The following is a 16,366-nucleotide window of genomic DNA, read 5'->3' on the forward strand; positions in this document are numbered from 1 at the left end:
AAGTTTCTCACAAACCAATCAATATACACTTACTGGGAGCATGCAGCAGAATACATTTTAGCCTAAATTTATGATGAAATTTGATTTTTAATTTTTTTATTGGATGTTTTATAGCAGAAAGTTAATTTAATTTTTTTGTTTATGTACTAAAAAAATACAAAACCCAGTGGTGATCAAATACCACCATAAGAGAAAGCTCAATCTGTCTAAAAAAAAAATGACAAAAATTTCATATGGGTACGGTGTTGCATGACTGTGCAAATGTCAGTTAAAATAACACTGTACCGAATCACGAAAAATGACTCGGTCATGAAGGGGGGAAAATCCTCTGAAGGGCAAGTGGTTAAGGTGTTTTTAACGGTACTATGATGTTTAAATGGCTCCTGAGGGATATGGAAGGTAAAATCAACTATCCCAGACCTGTTTTTGAGCCAGAAAACTGCCCCTCATTAGGCGGGGACATAGAATTATAAGTACTCATGTGATCACACCAATCTGTTAATAAAAGGATTGTTAGGTGTGGCTGAAACTTTTTTTTAACTAATTTCTAATTTTTTATTTTTTTTTAAGACTTCTGGTTTTGAAAAGATTACATAGGATTTTTATTACGTTTAGGATAGGTGAACTTTGAGACTTTAATGCAGTCATTGTTTTCTGGATAGTATTCAAGGCTGAATGCCCACTCTGCCGGACTGACATCTGTCCATGAAGACATTTTAAGGCTGGCCATACATTATACAATTTTCTTGAGATTTTTGGTTTAGATTTACCAAAAAACAGTGGTGGACTGACAACTCATGGGGCCCCCGGGCAATAGGGGATCATGGGGACCCTGTGTCCTTGCCCAAACTCAAAAAAGCCTATGAAAAAGGTACCAGTGGCATCTCATGGGTCCCCCTACTGACCCCGGCCCTCGGGCAGTGCCCGAGTTTCCAAATGGTCAGTCTGCCCCTGACCAAAAACCATATAATATGAGGTCAAACCTAACAACACTTTCAATTGTATCCAATTAGGCAGGCTCTTGTACTACATAGTTGAAGGTAAATCTAAAGGAAATTGGACAGAAAATTGTATGGTGTATGGCCAGCCTTAGTCCTCCCAAGAACCAGCCTTATAGTTTCATCAGGTGTGAGGGCTCTTAAATCTTCTTAAGCTTTAAAATTTATTAAAACAATAAGCAGGTCATACGTTCCTGCTCTGTACATTGGTTTTGCACAGAGCAGCCCCGATCCTCCTCTTCTGGGGTCTCCCACCGGCGCTCCTGACTCCTCCCTCCTCCCGTGTGCCCCCATAGATAGTAGCTTGCTAAGGAGGCACTCGTGCATGGTTGTTCCCAAGCCGGGCTGTTCAGACACAAAGCCCAGCTTGGCCCCGTCCACCGCTCTCTCCTCCCAGGTTTTGACTGACAGTAACAGGAGCCAATGGCTCGCGGTACTCTCAGCCAAGCCTGGGAAACGGGAGAAGAGCTGCTGCTGATGTGCACAGCACTGGATCGAGATCAGACTCAGGTAAGTATTTAAGGGGGCTGCCGGGTGAGCTAATATTAAAAGGATTTTCTACCTTAATGCAGTGAATGCATTAAGGTAAAAAACAAAACCTTTTACCTTTACAACCACTTGAATAGAAGTACTGAGACAGAGTGCTGTGAAGGTTTTAGTAAGCTATGTACAAAACACTGCCGTCCCCTCCCACCAGCTATGATCTGCCTGCATTGCTTAGAGATGCATAGAGACCCAGGGATGATATCACTGGGTCTAAAATAAGGTATGAAATAAAAACGGGATTCTGTTTCATGTTCATATTATCATGTTTGTTGATGGGGTTGGGAAAAACCAGGGAAAGCAAAATCTAAGCAGGTCAAACTTGAGCTAAAAAGCTTTGTGTCATCTAGTGCAGCACAGTGGCTAAATGGTTAGCACTTCTGCCTGGCAGTATTAGGGTTGTTGGTTTGAATCCCAACCACGGCACCACCTGCCTGGAGTTTGCATGTTCTCGCTGTGCCTGCGTGGGTTTCCTTCGGGTACTTCGGTTTCCTCTCACACTCCAAAGACATGCTGGTAGGTGAATTGGCTCCTGTCTAAATTGTCCCTAGTATGTGTATGTATGAATGTGAGTTAGGGACCTTAGATTGTACACCCCTTGAGGGTTAGGGACTGATGTGAATGTACAATATATATGTAAAGTGCTGAGTAAACTGAGTGCTATATAAGTACCTATAATAAATAAATAAATCTCTTTCAATAGCAGTCCAGCTGCAAGTGAAGAAGCTCCAGTGGAAGTAAAGGTTGTCGCTCCAGAGCCAGTGAAGAAACCCATCAAAGCAAAAAATGTCATCAAGGAGATAGAGCTGATCACCGTGCAGGAGTTCGAAAAGGTCCCTGCGTAAGTAGGAATATAAAATGGAAGAACATTGGCACCCAGAAATGGGCACATTTGATTTGGCTGTTCTTGTCTGCTGTCTCATGTTGTAGGTGTTTGTTCCTCTCTCTGCGTGCCCCCAGAGCCCCTGAGGAGTCCTTGCTTCCTCCAGAATGTTTGCTTTCTGATCCAGCTTTGGGCTTTGCACTAACGTGTCTGGTTCTAATGCTGTCCATAGGCTTCTGTGGTTTTCAGAGACTCAAAGCAAGCCATACGTTTTCACCCTGCAAATCTGGTAGCTGCAGCCTCAGTCCAAGATGGCTCTGGTCTCTGATGCCTGCTTACTAGACTGTATATCTGCAGCTTGTACTGCCATCCACCACAGGTCCAGTCTCCTATTGGCTGACCATTGCTATGAAATTTTTATTTTCATTAAAGTGTAATTCCAGTCAAATTCTAAATAAGACAAAACCCTACTCCCACCCCCATTCTAAGACTATTCTATATACCCTGTGAAAGAAAAGATGGTCATATTGATTTTCTGAATGCTCGTACGTTTCCTTCATGGGAGTCTCTCTGAGAATCAAGGGGGCTCCCGCTACGGGAATATTATCAGTCTTTGCAATTGCGCCACTGGGTCCTATCCCTCCGTCGTACTTCTACATACCCTTACCACAAAACATCCTTTGAATACGTTTGTCAGCACTCCCCGGGGTCCCCTGGTCTCATTTCTGTAATTTATGCCTCCCTTAACAGTAGGTCTTCCTCATCGCCCCTGTCTTATGTCTCTCAATGGGAGCGAGATCTGGGTGGCTCGATTGCAGTGGAGGATTGGCGTAGGGCCTGGGTGATGGTGTCGAAATGTTCAGTCAATACAGGCCCTCTTGCGGTGGTACTGGGTCCTGGCTCGGATTGCTCACTTTAATCCAACTGGCAGAGATACATGTTTCTGGAACTGTGGTCTACGCGGGGACGTCTTGCACATTTGGTGGTTGTGCCCGCGATTGACAGGCTTCTTCTGGTCTAGGGTTTTTGGTTTGCTATTTCACATTCCGGTCCGTAGGGATGCAAGGGTGGCCCTTCTGCACTGCCCAATTTTGGCATGAAATTGGCATCCTACCTATTTATTTCGGCCAAACGTGCTATAGCTCAAGCTTGGAGAACCCCTTCGGTTGTCTTCCAGGAGGTGAAGACCCAGATGAATGATATGTTGATCAATGAACAGATGTCTAACATTCTTCAGGATTCTCATCCAAGATTCCTTAAGGTTTGGGAACCTTGGATACGATGTTCCTTTCCATCCCTGCCCCCTACTAGTTATGGCCTCTTGTAGTTACTGCCTGTGCTAGCCCTGGATCCGTGATATTCCTAGTCTCCCTTTCCTCTGTTTTTCAGATTTTTTTTTTTTTTGTCATTTTTATTTTCTTTTTCCTTTCTTCTAACCTTTTTTCTTTCCTCTTCTCTTTGTGGTATTATGTTGGACTACTGCTGATAATATTTGGTTCGGCTTTTTGCCGTCCTCCCTTGCTGTCATTGGACATTTTGTTATTTGGCTAATACAAGTCAGCAGGATGTATCTGTTTCTGTGTTCTTGTTTTGCTCGGTCCCTGCGTGGGCGTATATTGAGCTTGTTGTGTTCCTGAAACAAAACTTTCTTAACAAGAATATTGAAACAGAAATGATGCTCATATTTACCTATTCTGAAGCTGCTCCGGTCACATGATCGGGCCCCAGTGCCGGCTTTATTGTGGAGGAGGGACAGCCGACAACCTGGGCAGAACCTGGGCGATGATGTCACCCTTAGACTTACTATAGGGAATTCATTGTCAGCTGTCCCTCCTCTACACTGAAGCCAGCGCTGGGGTCTGATCATGTGACTGGCCTGAAGTGGCTTCAGAATTTTAGACATCTTTTCTTTCACAAGGTAGATAGAATATTCTTAAAATTGGGTAGGAGTAGGTTTAGCCCGGGTTCACACTGCGGTTTGGTTCGCACTAGAATTGCATCATTCACACCTATGGGATCTGACTCTGCACATTGCACCGCGTTTTGTGGACCGATTTCGGAGTGTTGTTAACTTAATATACACACCTGCAGTGGTTCGCATGAACTGGGTGCAATTGTGATGCGATGCGGAATTCACACAGACACTGCTGCGAATTCCACACCGCAGTGTGAACCCGGGCTAAAGTGTGAATTCCGCATCGCATCACAATTGCACCCTATTCATGCGAACCACTGCAGGTGTGTATATTAAGTTAACAACACTCCGAAATCGGTCCACAAAACGCGGTGCAATGTGCAGAGTCAGATCCCATAGGTGTGAATGATGCAATTCTATTGCGAACCAAAAAAGGGTCCTGCACCTTTTTGGTGCTGATGCGGTGCAATTTGAGCCATACAAGATGTATGGCTCAAATTGCACTGCACATAATTCGCATGTGATTTGCCCAGGAATGCGGTGCGGTTCCACATGCGATATGCTGCACCACATCAGTGTGAACCCGCGCTGAGCCTTGGTTACAGTTTGACTGCAATTACAATTTATTGAACACTAAGGGGTTTATTTACTAAAGCTGGAGAGTCCAAAATCAGACTCCCTTCTGCATAGAAACCAATCAGCTTCCAGGTTTCATTGCCAAAGCTTCATTGAACAAGCTGAGGTTAGAAGCTGATTGGTTTCTATGCAGAAGGGAGTCTGATTTTGGACTCTCCAGCTTTAGTAAATAAACCCCTAAGATACAAGCTATCCAGCCTTGTGCATATCATATAGCTGTGAGGTGGAACCAAAAGCCCCACCTAAAGGAAAGATTTTGGGTGTTCTTTTTCTCCTTCTTTTTTTTTTTTTTTTTTTTCTCCCCTTTTCTCCCCTTCTTTTTTTTTTTTTTTTTTTTTTTTTTAAGGATGTGTCCACTACAACTTGATAAGTGAGTTTTGGATGGTTGTGGAAGGTTAAATCATCTACAAGATCGTTCTAGCATTCAGGTATCTCTAGGGAATTCTGAACACAAAATCCAAGTCGTCATCTAGTCTGCACATGGACTTCCTACTAAGCTTTGTGTGCAAGAGCGCAGTGACTGCTATGTGACACATTCAAGGCTGGGCATCGGTGAAGCTTGCAGTCAACTGAAAACTTGCAATGTGATTGATTAGCTGTTCAATCTGCTTCTCTTTGGCAGATATATGAAGAACCGTCTGACATACGAACAGATTAACAGCCTTATTGAGGAAATCAACAAGGCTGTTGTGGGAAAATACAAGATCATGCATCAGCCGCTGAAGAGTCTGAACAATTTTGCCAAGAAACAGCTTGGACGATTTAAAGATGAAGAATTAAAAGATACAAAAGGTAGCTTATATCTAGATGGTGGAAAATGTAGGAAAGTGATTTTCTCTAAATCGATAGAGAAAACAAGACACAAAAAAAAATGCAGCCTCCAAAACCTTCATATCACCAGCAAATGTCGAGCCATACTAATAGGTAAAGCTTTGACACTTAATAGAGAGAACTACATCTTACATTTAATGGGATTTTTAAGGCAACATCGGAGTATACACATAGAAACCAATTATTTAAAAGATCCACATTTTATTTAAACAGATTTCTTTTTTTGGCAAATCGGCACATAACAGGTAGATATTGCATATTAACCAATATAAAATACAAGTTTTAACCACTTCCAGTCCGGACACTTTTACCCCCTTCCTGCCCAGGCCAATTTTCAGCTTTCAGTGCCTCACGCTTTGAATGACAATTGTGCGGTCATGCAACACTGTACCCATATGAATTTTTTAGCATTCTTTTGAGATAGATAATCCTTTATTTGGGTGGTGTTTATTCACCACGGGGATTTTTTTTTTTTTGCTATGTAAATGAATAAGTCCAAACATTTTTGAAAAAAAGTGTTTTTCTTATAAAATTTTGCAAATAAATAGTATTTCAACATAAATCTTTTTAGTGAAAAAAAATAAATAACCCAAATTACTTTATAACCAAAAATTATAATTTTTAAACATTTTGTTTTTACATTTTTTTTTTTCTATTTTTTTTCTATTTGTTTTTTTTTTTTTTTTACATACTGTCACCCTAGCAGTACAGTGTCACCATGGTGACATTGTACTACTTGTGGAGGGTGGTGAAGATTTTTTTTTTTTTTTACACTGATTGCTTTTACAGCCTTTATGGGTGTAAAAGCAATCATTTCTTCTCTGGCTGCATTCTTGCAGCCATTGAGAACTACTGTGTGAGCTGTGATTGGTCACAGCTTGTCACATGCTACAAGACTGTTGTGAATAGCCCTGTACCATGTGACCTCTGTGATCATTCACAGATTTCACACGTAGTAAGCAATGATGTCAGAAGAGACATCTTGTTTACTACTCTGCATGTGATCTCTGATTGGCCAATCAGTGATCACATGATCGGGACCTCGCACAGAGGTCCCGTATGATGATCGGTGTTCCACTGTGTCCAGAGGAAACAGCGGGCACCGGATCGCGGTGCTGCCCGCTCCCAGGGAGCGTGCACAAGCAGGGGGCGGGGAGGCCGTTTATAAACGGCCACCCGACCCTGCACTGCCACCGTCTGGCCGTTTATATACAACGGCCGGACGGGAGGTGGTTAACAACTAATTTACTTAGAGAAATTGTAGTTTGTTGCAATATGTATCCAGTGGTATCCCCCAAGGCTGATTTCCATCTTGCAACCTGAAGGTGTGACTGCAGATATATTCAGCCTGGGATCCAGCGCGTTTCAAATGTATCAACACAAATTCTTCCTCAGGGAAAGGATACCACTCTATAACAATAATTATTATCAATGATCAATTATTAGTAAATGTCTTTATAATTATATAATGGTAAAATGAACCATGTAGAGGACACGACTTACCTAACCACCACAAATAATCAACAGAAGATGTTTCAGTATGTTAGAAGGCGAGTCTCCTCCAAGAATGAGGCCATCAATTTGACGTGTAAGGACCACGGGTGCCACATCACAAACACTGGCATAACAGAACATATATATTTTATATATACGTTAGTCAGTTCCCCCCCAGTGTCAGAATGCCAGCCGCAGTCCCGCTATACGTCTCTGATCGCCGCTATTACTAGTACAAAAAAAAACCCCTGTATATTCCGCCATTTGTAGACGCTATAACGTAAACCTATTAATGTACACTTTTTTTTTTTTTTTGTAGCAAAGACATGTAGCAGAATACATTTTGGCCTAAATTTATGAAGAAATTAGATTTTTTTTTTTTACAAAATGTTTTATAGCAAAAAAGTCAAAAATATTTTTTTAAACAATTGTCTTTTTTTTGTTGTTTATAGTGCAAAAAATAAAAACAGCAGAAGTGATCAAATACCACTGAAACAAAGCTCTACTTGTGGGAAAAAAAATGACATAGATTTCATTTATGTACAGCGTTGCATGACCGCGCAATTGTCAGTTAATGTAACGCAGCACCATATTGCAAAAAATGGCCTGGTCAGGAAGGGGGGTAAATCCTCTGGAGGGTAACCCTTCCCAGTTAATTAGCTCTCATCTGTTCAAGGAAAGGTCACAAAAACCTTACTAAGGGCTCGTTCACACTTGACTGTTTTTCCAACTCTTGCCAAACGCCCCTATAGCGTTTGACAAGCGTTGGTCCGGCGTTTGCGAAGCATTTTTTAACGCTCCGCAAACGCCGCATGCGCGGTTTAGCTGCGTTTGCCGAGCATTAAAAACACTCCACAAACGCCTATAATGAAGTTTGAATGGTGTTAATGCTGCGCAACCGCGCTGCAAACGCCGGCCGGGCGTTTGCGGAGCAACACCATAGACTTGAATAGGAGGCTTCAACTCCTCCTGACTTGACCAGAGGCGCCCGTTTTGCCGCGACGCGAACGCTCCCGTGTGAACAGCACCATGTGCTGCAATGTGCAGAATTTTCACAGGCATTTGGGAAACGGTAAAAGCGCTTCCCAAACGCCTGTCTGCCGCTTGCTAACAAGGCTAGTGTGAACGTAGCCTTATGCGTTTTTTTTTTTATTTTCTTTGATACCCACCTATCCTGAGTATTTGGCTGATGGATTTTTTTTTAAATTGATCAGTAAAACAAGGGCTTCTACATCTAACCAGATTCAAGCAATGCCTTTAAGATAGATTGGAGAGGAAAAAAACAGTTGTCAGCTTTTATTGCTGTCTTTGTCCCCATTAGGGAGATTCTCCCTTCTTGTATTGTATACCATTGTTATCAAAAGTAAAAGAAAATCCCAAAGGTTTGGGTTGACACCAGAACAGTAATAGAGGGGAAATCTTCCAATGGGGACACTATTTCTGGTGACTGCCAGAGATTCCCTCACTTTGGAGGGATTTTCTCTCACTTCCTGTTTGGTTATGGAACAGGAAGAATGGATATCCCCTCCATGGGGACACAGATGGGAAGAAACCTTAACATGCGGTATAACGGTCCCTTACACTATATCAAAAATGGGAAAAAAATATTTTTTTTCACATTTAGGTACACCATCTTTGTCAGGAGGCCCTCTGTCCATCAGAATGATTTTGGAAACTTTGGATGCAGGTGGCAAAAAAAACACAAGAGTTATAACCTTCTCTTGCTCTATTCAAAATGGGGGAAAAAAATGTTTTGCCTACAGTTCTACTTTTAGTAGCCAGCTTAGGCAATCCGTACTGTCTAGAGCAGGGGTGTCAAACTGGTGGCCCTCCAGCTGTTGCGGAACTACAAGTCCCATCATGCCTCTGCCTTTGGGAGTCATAAAACAAATATGCAGTGCTATAAACAAAGTGACTTTGTGCAAAAGGCGCAAAAATTGACTGCGCAGTAATAGTGAAATCCAAAAAAATACCGTCAACAAGGTGACAAGTGCAGATGTGAATGGATGAATATAAATGAATCAATATAGTGACAAAGATGATAGTGATCAACTATAGACCATATAGAATGAATATGAAGTGAATCAATTTCCTGTGTTTTATAATAACAACATATAAAATGATTAACTCAATTATGTGCTTCAAAAATAGTCCAATGAACTTGTGAATGGATGAGATCAAATAATGATCAATATGATGCTCCAAATCATAGCACTTTCAGTGACAGAAAAGTTCTAAAAGGGCATGGAATAAAACTTTGGTGCATGTGACTTCTTGTGGTAAACAAATGAGGTATGCTTGTACTCACCGGAAGCGCAAGTTAAATGCGCCTATAATAATAATCTCCGGGGAGGACCCTGGTGGTCATCATGGATCTGGTCACAGACTGGGGGGGGCTCCACTGACACACACACACACAAAGGAAGCACTCCAGACCTCGCAGCAGAACCAATCCAGCATACAGCGACAGCTTCTTAACCCCTTGGCACTGGCGCCTCCCGGCCCTTTAAGGGTTTCAGAAGCCGGGAAGCAGGGTTTTAGGGTCATGTGACTGCCGTGAGTCGCCGTCACGGCGGTCACATGATCGGGAAAGGTCTTGATCGAAAGAGGAGATCGGGACCTTTCCGTGAGTACCAAACATGTGTGCTGGGAGCGTGCAGGGCTCACGCTCTCAGCACATATGTATTTCTTAATTGCACACAAATGTGCGGCCGCTTGGCGTCTAGGCCCAGACGCCGGGAGGCCGCACATTTGTGTGCGGCTGGCATGAAGAGGTTAAATACGATTCCAACCACTGTGCACCGACTGTCAATCTTGCAATGCCTCATGGGACTTGTAGTTTGGCAATAGCTGGAGGGCCGCCAGTTCGACACCCGTGGTCTAGAGACTAGAGGACGATGATGACGGCAACAAACCTGTAAGCTTGGACACAATCTTCCATAGAGCTTGCACAGGATTTGGACTCCTTGGTTGGATTCCAGAAGGAGTGGCAGACAAACTCATGGAGGAAGTATAAGTGGGTGGGATGTGAACATTCAAGGGGGGCTGTCACTTTATCCTGAATGGTCTTGGTGACAGTCTCTTTAAGCAGCACTAGTTCTGGGAGGCAAAGAAGTGTGCGGGGCTCCAGGAGGTCTCCTTCCTTTTCTGTCGAAGCCATGGAAGTATTTCAGATTCCTCCTAGCCCGTTACATAAATGCACATGGAGCACAAAACAATTTGTCATCTAATCCGTTATTTATCTCCCCAGATCAGTTTTTTATTGTGGAGCAAGATATCAAAGAATTCACTCAGCAGAAGGTGGATAAAAGATTCCATGGAATGCTGAACATCCTGCGACATTGCCATAGAATGCGGGAGCTGCGTGGTAAAGGAATCGTGCGCTATGTTGTTTGTTAATTGCCAGAAACACATCAGAAATGATTCAATTGCTTCCTATCAGGAAATGATAAATATTTATTAAATCTTTCTAATTAAAAGAAAACTGTGCTGAGACAATACATTGGCTCCCTGGCCATTGATCTAAAAGCTTCAGTACTTTGAATTGCTTATCTGGAATCCTGACGTTACCTAAAGTCCAACACCAGCCAAAATGTTTCGTTTTAGATAGTGAAAGGTCTAAGCCTTTGTCGGTGGTTTATTGCTGTTTGTGTCCCCATTGGGGTATATTTCTCTTACTTCCTGTAACACAGAAGTGTTAGGACACTTCTCATACAGGGACAGACAACCATATTTTTGGTAGCGCTGGGAAAGGTTAGAACATCTGGCAGTGGATTGTATTACTTGTCCTGGGGATGCCCATACCTCCCATTTCTTGCACGGACATTACAATGACTGAAAGTTAGGCTCTATGTACACAGGACACTTCTGAACGATGGAAAGTGACTGCTGGAAAACATTAAAAAACGTCTGTTTAGCCGCGTTTACATATCACGTTTTATTTGCGTTTATGAGCTTTGGCGTTTAGAAGCGTTTTTTAAAGATAACCTCAGGAGACCTTCCAAAATGCCCAGAATGCACTAAAAAAACAGTAGAAATTTAACTATTTCAGACATTTCGAGAGAAATAGAGAGAGTAGTAGCAGAGAGTGCAGTATTTGTTGAGATTAGCAGTCTTTCTTCTTTTTCTTTTTTTTTGTGGTGTTTGGATGTTCCGGCTCATTTCTGTGCAGACATTATTGCAGCAATGTCTGACATATTTTCTTTCATGCGAAACCTCAAAGTATGGTGTACCGGGTCCATTTGGGTACCGGGAAAACGCTTTGCTTGTATTTTTCATGATGAAAAAAGGCTCAGAACAGCATCTGGAAATGGAAGAGTTAAAAACATTTTCCAAAAGCAAACACTTATAAACGCGGTTAGCCTCATTTACAAGCGTTTGGCGTTTGAAAACGCTAATAAAATCTACTCCTGAATGCAAGTTTGGTGAGTTAAAAAAAAAAAAAAAAAACGACTGTAAACTCAACTGCCTGTAAACGAAGATGTGTACATGGACACATAGGAAAACATTAGGGAGAGTTCAGGGGCTGCTGAAAAAAACCGCAAAACTCCTAAACGTGCGTTTATCAGCTGCAGTGTACATGGAGCCTAAAAGACAGGCAGACAGACAGACCTCGTGTGGTAGAATGGTGCGGTGTGCTGGATCTCCTCAAGCAGGAGGTGTTTACAGTCAGGTCTTAACCAGTGTTGATGGAATGATTCTCCTTAGTGGCTGTAAAGGCTGCATTCTAGGCATGAAGGAAAAAAAACCTGTGTGCTGCTCCTCCCCCACAGCCCCTCCTAATACTCACCTGAGCCCCCTCTCGATCCATCAATATGCACGAGGGCCTTGGCTGTCCTGGGGGGGGTCTCGGCATCTCTCTCTCTCTCTCATTGGCTGTGACACAGTTGTCATTCGAAGCTAGTTACCCAATAAGGAGTGAGCAGAGGGCAGGGCCAAGTTGTAGATCTATGGACATATAGGGGTTTATTTACTAAAGCTGGAGAGTCCAAAATCAGACTCCTTTCTGCATAGAAACCAATCATCTTCCAGGTTTCATTGCCAAAGCTTCATTGAACAAGCTGAGGTTAGAAGCTGATTGGTTTCTATGCAGAAGGGAGTCTGATTTTGGACTCTCCAGCTTTAGTAAATAAACCCCATAGAGTGGGGCTCTATAGCAAACATGTGCCCATGCCCTAATAGAAAACGGTTTGCTATTGGGGGCATTGGTCAAGGGAGAGGCACCCAAGAAGAAGAGGATCAGGGCTGCTTTGTGCAAAACCACTGCAAAGAGCAGGTAATCATGGAATGTGTGGGGTTTTTTTTTTGTTTTTTTTTTTCAAACCGAAGCTTTAATATCACTTTAACCGCCTCCCGCCCGTCATATAGTAATATGACAGATGCAAGGCGGTTCTCTCGTTCTGGGAGGACGTCATATGACGTCCTCCCATACTCACTGCACATGCACGGCTCTGGGAGCGCGCGGCGATCGGCAGTGCGCTGTGTCCCTCGGACACAGCGGATCACCGCTCTACGGAAAGAGCTGAAGATGTCGGCTCGGTCATGTGATCAGCTGTGTCCAATCACAGCTGATCACATGTAAACAGGGAAATGCCGGTTATCGGCTTTTCTCTCCTCATGAGCTGTCATGCTGACAGAGGAGAGGAGAGCCGGTAATCGGCATTCCTCGGAGGGGACATCTACAGAGATCATCAGGGCACTGATGATCAGTGTGCCCTGATGATCTGTGTAGCCCCAGCAGCACCACCTGTCAGTGTCCATCAGTGCCAGCTCTGTGTTCATCCATGCCACATATCAGTGCCACATATCAGTGCCCATCTGAGCTGCCTTTCAGTGTCACCCATCAGTGCCAGTCAGTGCCACCTATCAGTGCTGCCAATCAGTTCCACCTATCAGTGCCATTCAGTGCTGCCTATCAGTGCCACTCAGTGCCGCCTATCAGTGCCCGTCAGTGCTGCATAACAGTGCCAGTCAGTGCCACCTATCGGCGCCACCTATCAGTGTCGCCTATTAGTGCCATATGAGTGCTACCTTTCAGTGCCCATCAGTGATGCCTGTCAATGCCCATCAGTGCCACCTACCAGTGCCTCCTCATCAGTGCCACCTATCAGTGTCCATCAGTGCAGCCTATCAGTGCCCATCACTGCAGCCAAATTAGCGCACATCAGTGAAGGAGAAAAATCACTTATTTACAAAATTTTATAACAAAAACTAAGAAAAAAACGTTTATTTTTTTTTTCAAAATGTTCAGTGGTTTTTGGTTTGTTTAAGAAAAAAAAAACCCTGAGGTGATTAAATCCGACCAAAATAAAGCTCTATCTGTCACAATAAAAATTTCATATGGGTACAGTGTTGCATGACTGTGCAATTGTCATTCAAAGTGCTACAGTGCTGAAAGGTGGAAATTGCCCTGGGCAGGAAGGGGGTAGAAGTGCCCTGTAGGCGAGGGGTTAAACACTCCTACCTGGAGTGGTGGCTGAATGTTGGCTCTTTGTTCAAGTAGGGACTGGGTGATGAAGAAGGAAAGTGCCAGAATCCTAACTTGGATAGACCTGAGCTATAATATTCTTCAAGTTCTTGTATCATTAAGAAAACAATGTGTTTTGGGGTTTAGATGGTCCTCATCCTTCAGGACTTAAGAAAACTGAACAAAGTGCATACTGGACTGATAAAATTGTAAGTAACCTGAGGGGTATTTTAGAATGATCCTTCAAGATTCCAGTTAAGAAACCTTGCATGACCATACCTTAAAGTGATAATAAAGTCTGGTTTTTTTTTTATTAATATAACAAACATAATCACCTGCTCTGCGCAGTGGTATTGCACACAGCGGCCCTGGTCCTCCTCTTCTCGAGTCCTCCGCCAGTAATCTTGGCTCCTCCTCCACTTCATTTTTGTGTCCCCATAGCAAGTCGCTTGCTATGGGGCACACGGTGTCTGCTCGTTCCCTAGCTGTGTTCCTTTGCAGCCACGCTCCATAGACACGCACATTGGGACTTCCCACCCCTCACCTCCTCCTCATTTGATTGTATTTGATTGACAGCAGCAGGAGCCAATGGCTCCTGGTGCTGTTCGAGTTCCTGTGTGAAGAGGAAGAGAGGGAGGAAAAGATGCAGCTGTGCACAGCACTGGATCTGGTTTTCCCTCTTTTCTCCTCCACACAGGGAACGGGGGAGGACTGAGAAATAGAAAAGATTTTTTTTAACCATGAACTCCGGTTCACATATATGCGGGCCGTGTTTTGCACGGGCGCGGAAGCCCGTTCATTTGAATGGACTCCCATGCCCCGGGACATGCAGGGAAGAAGTCCCTGCACTTCATTGGAAAATGCAGCCCACACGTGAACCTCGGTTTCCAGTACGCTTGTGATTTCCAGTGTGGGTGGCATGACATTAGAACTAATGGCACCCGCTTGCGGGTCTGCATTTCTCTGTGCAGGTGGTGCGGCCGCACGGATCCGTAGCGGCACCACCCACACAGATGTGAACCAGGGGTTATGCAAGTATTGGATCCCTCCAATTTTATCAGTCCAATACATGATTATGTCAACAGTACCAACAACTAAAGGTGGGGAGAACATCCCCCGTATATCCAACTGAGTTTTTATTTCCCTTTTTTCAATCAAGAAGACAAAGTGCCTTGAGATAATGGACACACAGGCTTTTTATTATGATAGGAGAGCCTGAATAAAATGAACTATGGACTTTATAAGTTCTGCTGTTGCTTTCCATCTTGCACACCTAGAACTAAAAACCTGAAAGAAATGTTAAAGGACAAGTTTGGTACAAGTTGTCCTTTAAGGCATGCTCCAGCCCACCTAGAGGAATCCTTGCCCCCTGTTCCAGTGATCTTTGGTCTTCTGAAAAGGTCACTGAGGTCCTATTCATCCTGCTAATGCACATAATGGCTTCATTTGTTCCTATGGGAAGCTGTAATCAGGGGGGCCTCCAGCAGTCCTGTGGAGTATTGTCTCTTTTCACAGAAATGATTAAGACTGTGGCACTAATGCACAGGATGAGGAGGACCCAGCAAGGACTCTTTCAAAAGAAAGACTGTGGGACTCCGGGAAAGGCTGCACAGTGAGGATCACTGGAATTGGGGGACAGAGGTAAGTACTGGACTAAATGGCTGCACTCGGAGAGTTAGGGGCATGAATTAAAGGGCAACTCATACCAAAGCTACAGCTGTGTTTTAAGCCTTCTCATTAAGAACGACATTTGGCTGGAGATGAGTTTCAATGCCTGCTTGTTCTCTTGCGGTGATTCAAAAGTATTCCGACCAGAGTTAGCCAGGCAACTCGCATTTCCAGAACTAAATTTGTTCAGGCAGCCTCCATATTTACCTCCTTAGTCTCCAGTCAATGCATTCACCAAAAAACTACAAACTTGGAAGACACTCTGCCCTTCTGATTAGGTCCGCCTGCCAGTTTTTCAGCTGGACCTGATCGGAAGGTCTGTTTATCCGTATGGACAGGTGGGTGGTGTGAACTAGGAATGCAACAAAATTTCGGCCACCGAAACATATCGGCCGAAAATAGCCCTATTGGCATTCTGCCGATAGGAAAAATTTAGCCGATACAGGTGCCGATACAGGAACTGTGTACTGCAGATGTGAGGGGGGGACGGCGGAGAAAGGCAGGAGAGGAGGAGTGTATACTGTGACTGGCTGTCACTATGGGGTTTATTTACTAAAGCTGGAGAGTCCAAAATCAGACTCCCTTCTGCATAGAAACCAATCAGCTTCTAACCTCAGCTTGTTCAATGAAGCTTTGGCAATGAAACCTGGAAGCTGATTGGTTTCTATGCAGAAGGGAGTCTAATTTTGGACTCTCCAGCTTTAGTAAATAAACCCCTATATGTCAGTGTCGGTTTATAAATGTAATTACCGCTTTTTTTTTTTTTTTTTGCACTATAGCTCAGAGAATCAGCTGTCACTTTCCCGAGCTAAAAGAAACAAAGTTTCCTTTTAGTTTATTTCTCCAAGTTTAAAGAACCAATGTTTCCTTTTTGTTTCTTTCCTGAGATAAAAGAAACAGTTTCCTTTAGCTCCGGGGAAAGTGACAGCTAATTCTGTCACCTATAGTGAAGAAAAAAAAAAAAGGCGGTAATTACATTTAAAAACCAGTGA

At 43.4% G+C, this 16,366-nt stretch overlaps 1 protein-coding gene and 1 long non-coding RNA gene across 2 annotated transcripts in view; one reads left to right on the forward strand and one right to left on the reverse strand.

The window, feature by feature from the left end:
• Positions 1-11,166, forward strand: part of SKA1 (spindle and kinetochore associated complex subunit 1) — a 35,916-nt gene extending 24,750 nt beyond the window's left edge. The window contains exons 5-7 of the mRNA XM_089681611.1: positions 2,245-2,382; positions 5,538-5,707; positions 10,491-11,166. Of these exons, the coding sequence (XP_089537737.1) occupies positions 2,245-2,382; positions 5,538-5,707; positions 10,491-10,639 (457 nt within the window). The 3' untranslated portion in view covers positions 10,640-11,166. The remainder of the gene's footprint in view (positions 1-2,244; positions 2,383-5,537; positions 5,708-10,490) is intronic.
• LOC149459144 (uncharacterized) overlaps positions 1-16,366 on the reverse strand; it is a 114,676-nt gene that overhangs the window by 45,060 nt on the left and 53,250 nt on the right. The window lies entirely within an intron of this gene.

The sequence above is a fragment of the Staurois parvus genome, unplaced genomic scaffold (assembly GCF_062004578.1).
Source record: "Staurois parvus isolate SC_StPar_1 unplaced genomic scaffold, SC_StPar_1.0 ptg000272l, whole genome shotgun sequence".
NCBI classification, from domain to species: Eukaryota; Metazoa; Chordata; class Amphibia; order Anura; family Ranidae; genus Staurois; species Staurois parvus.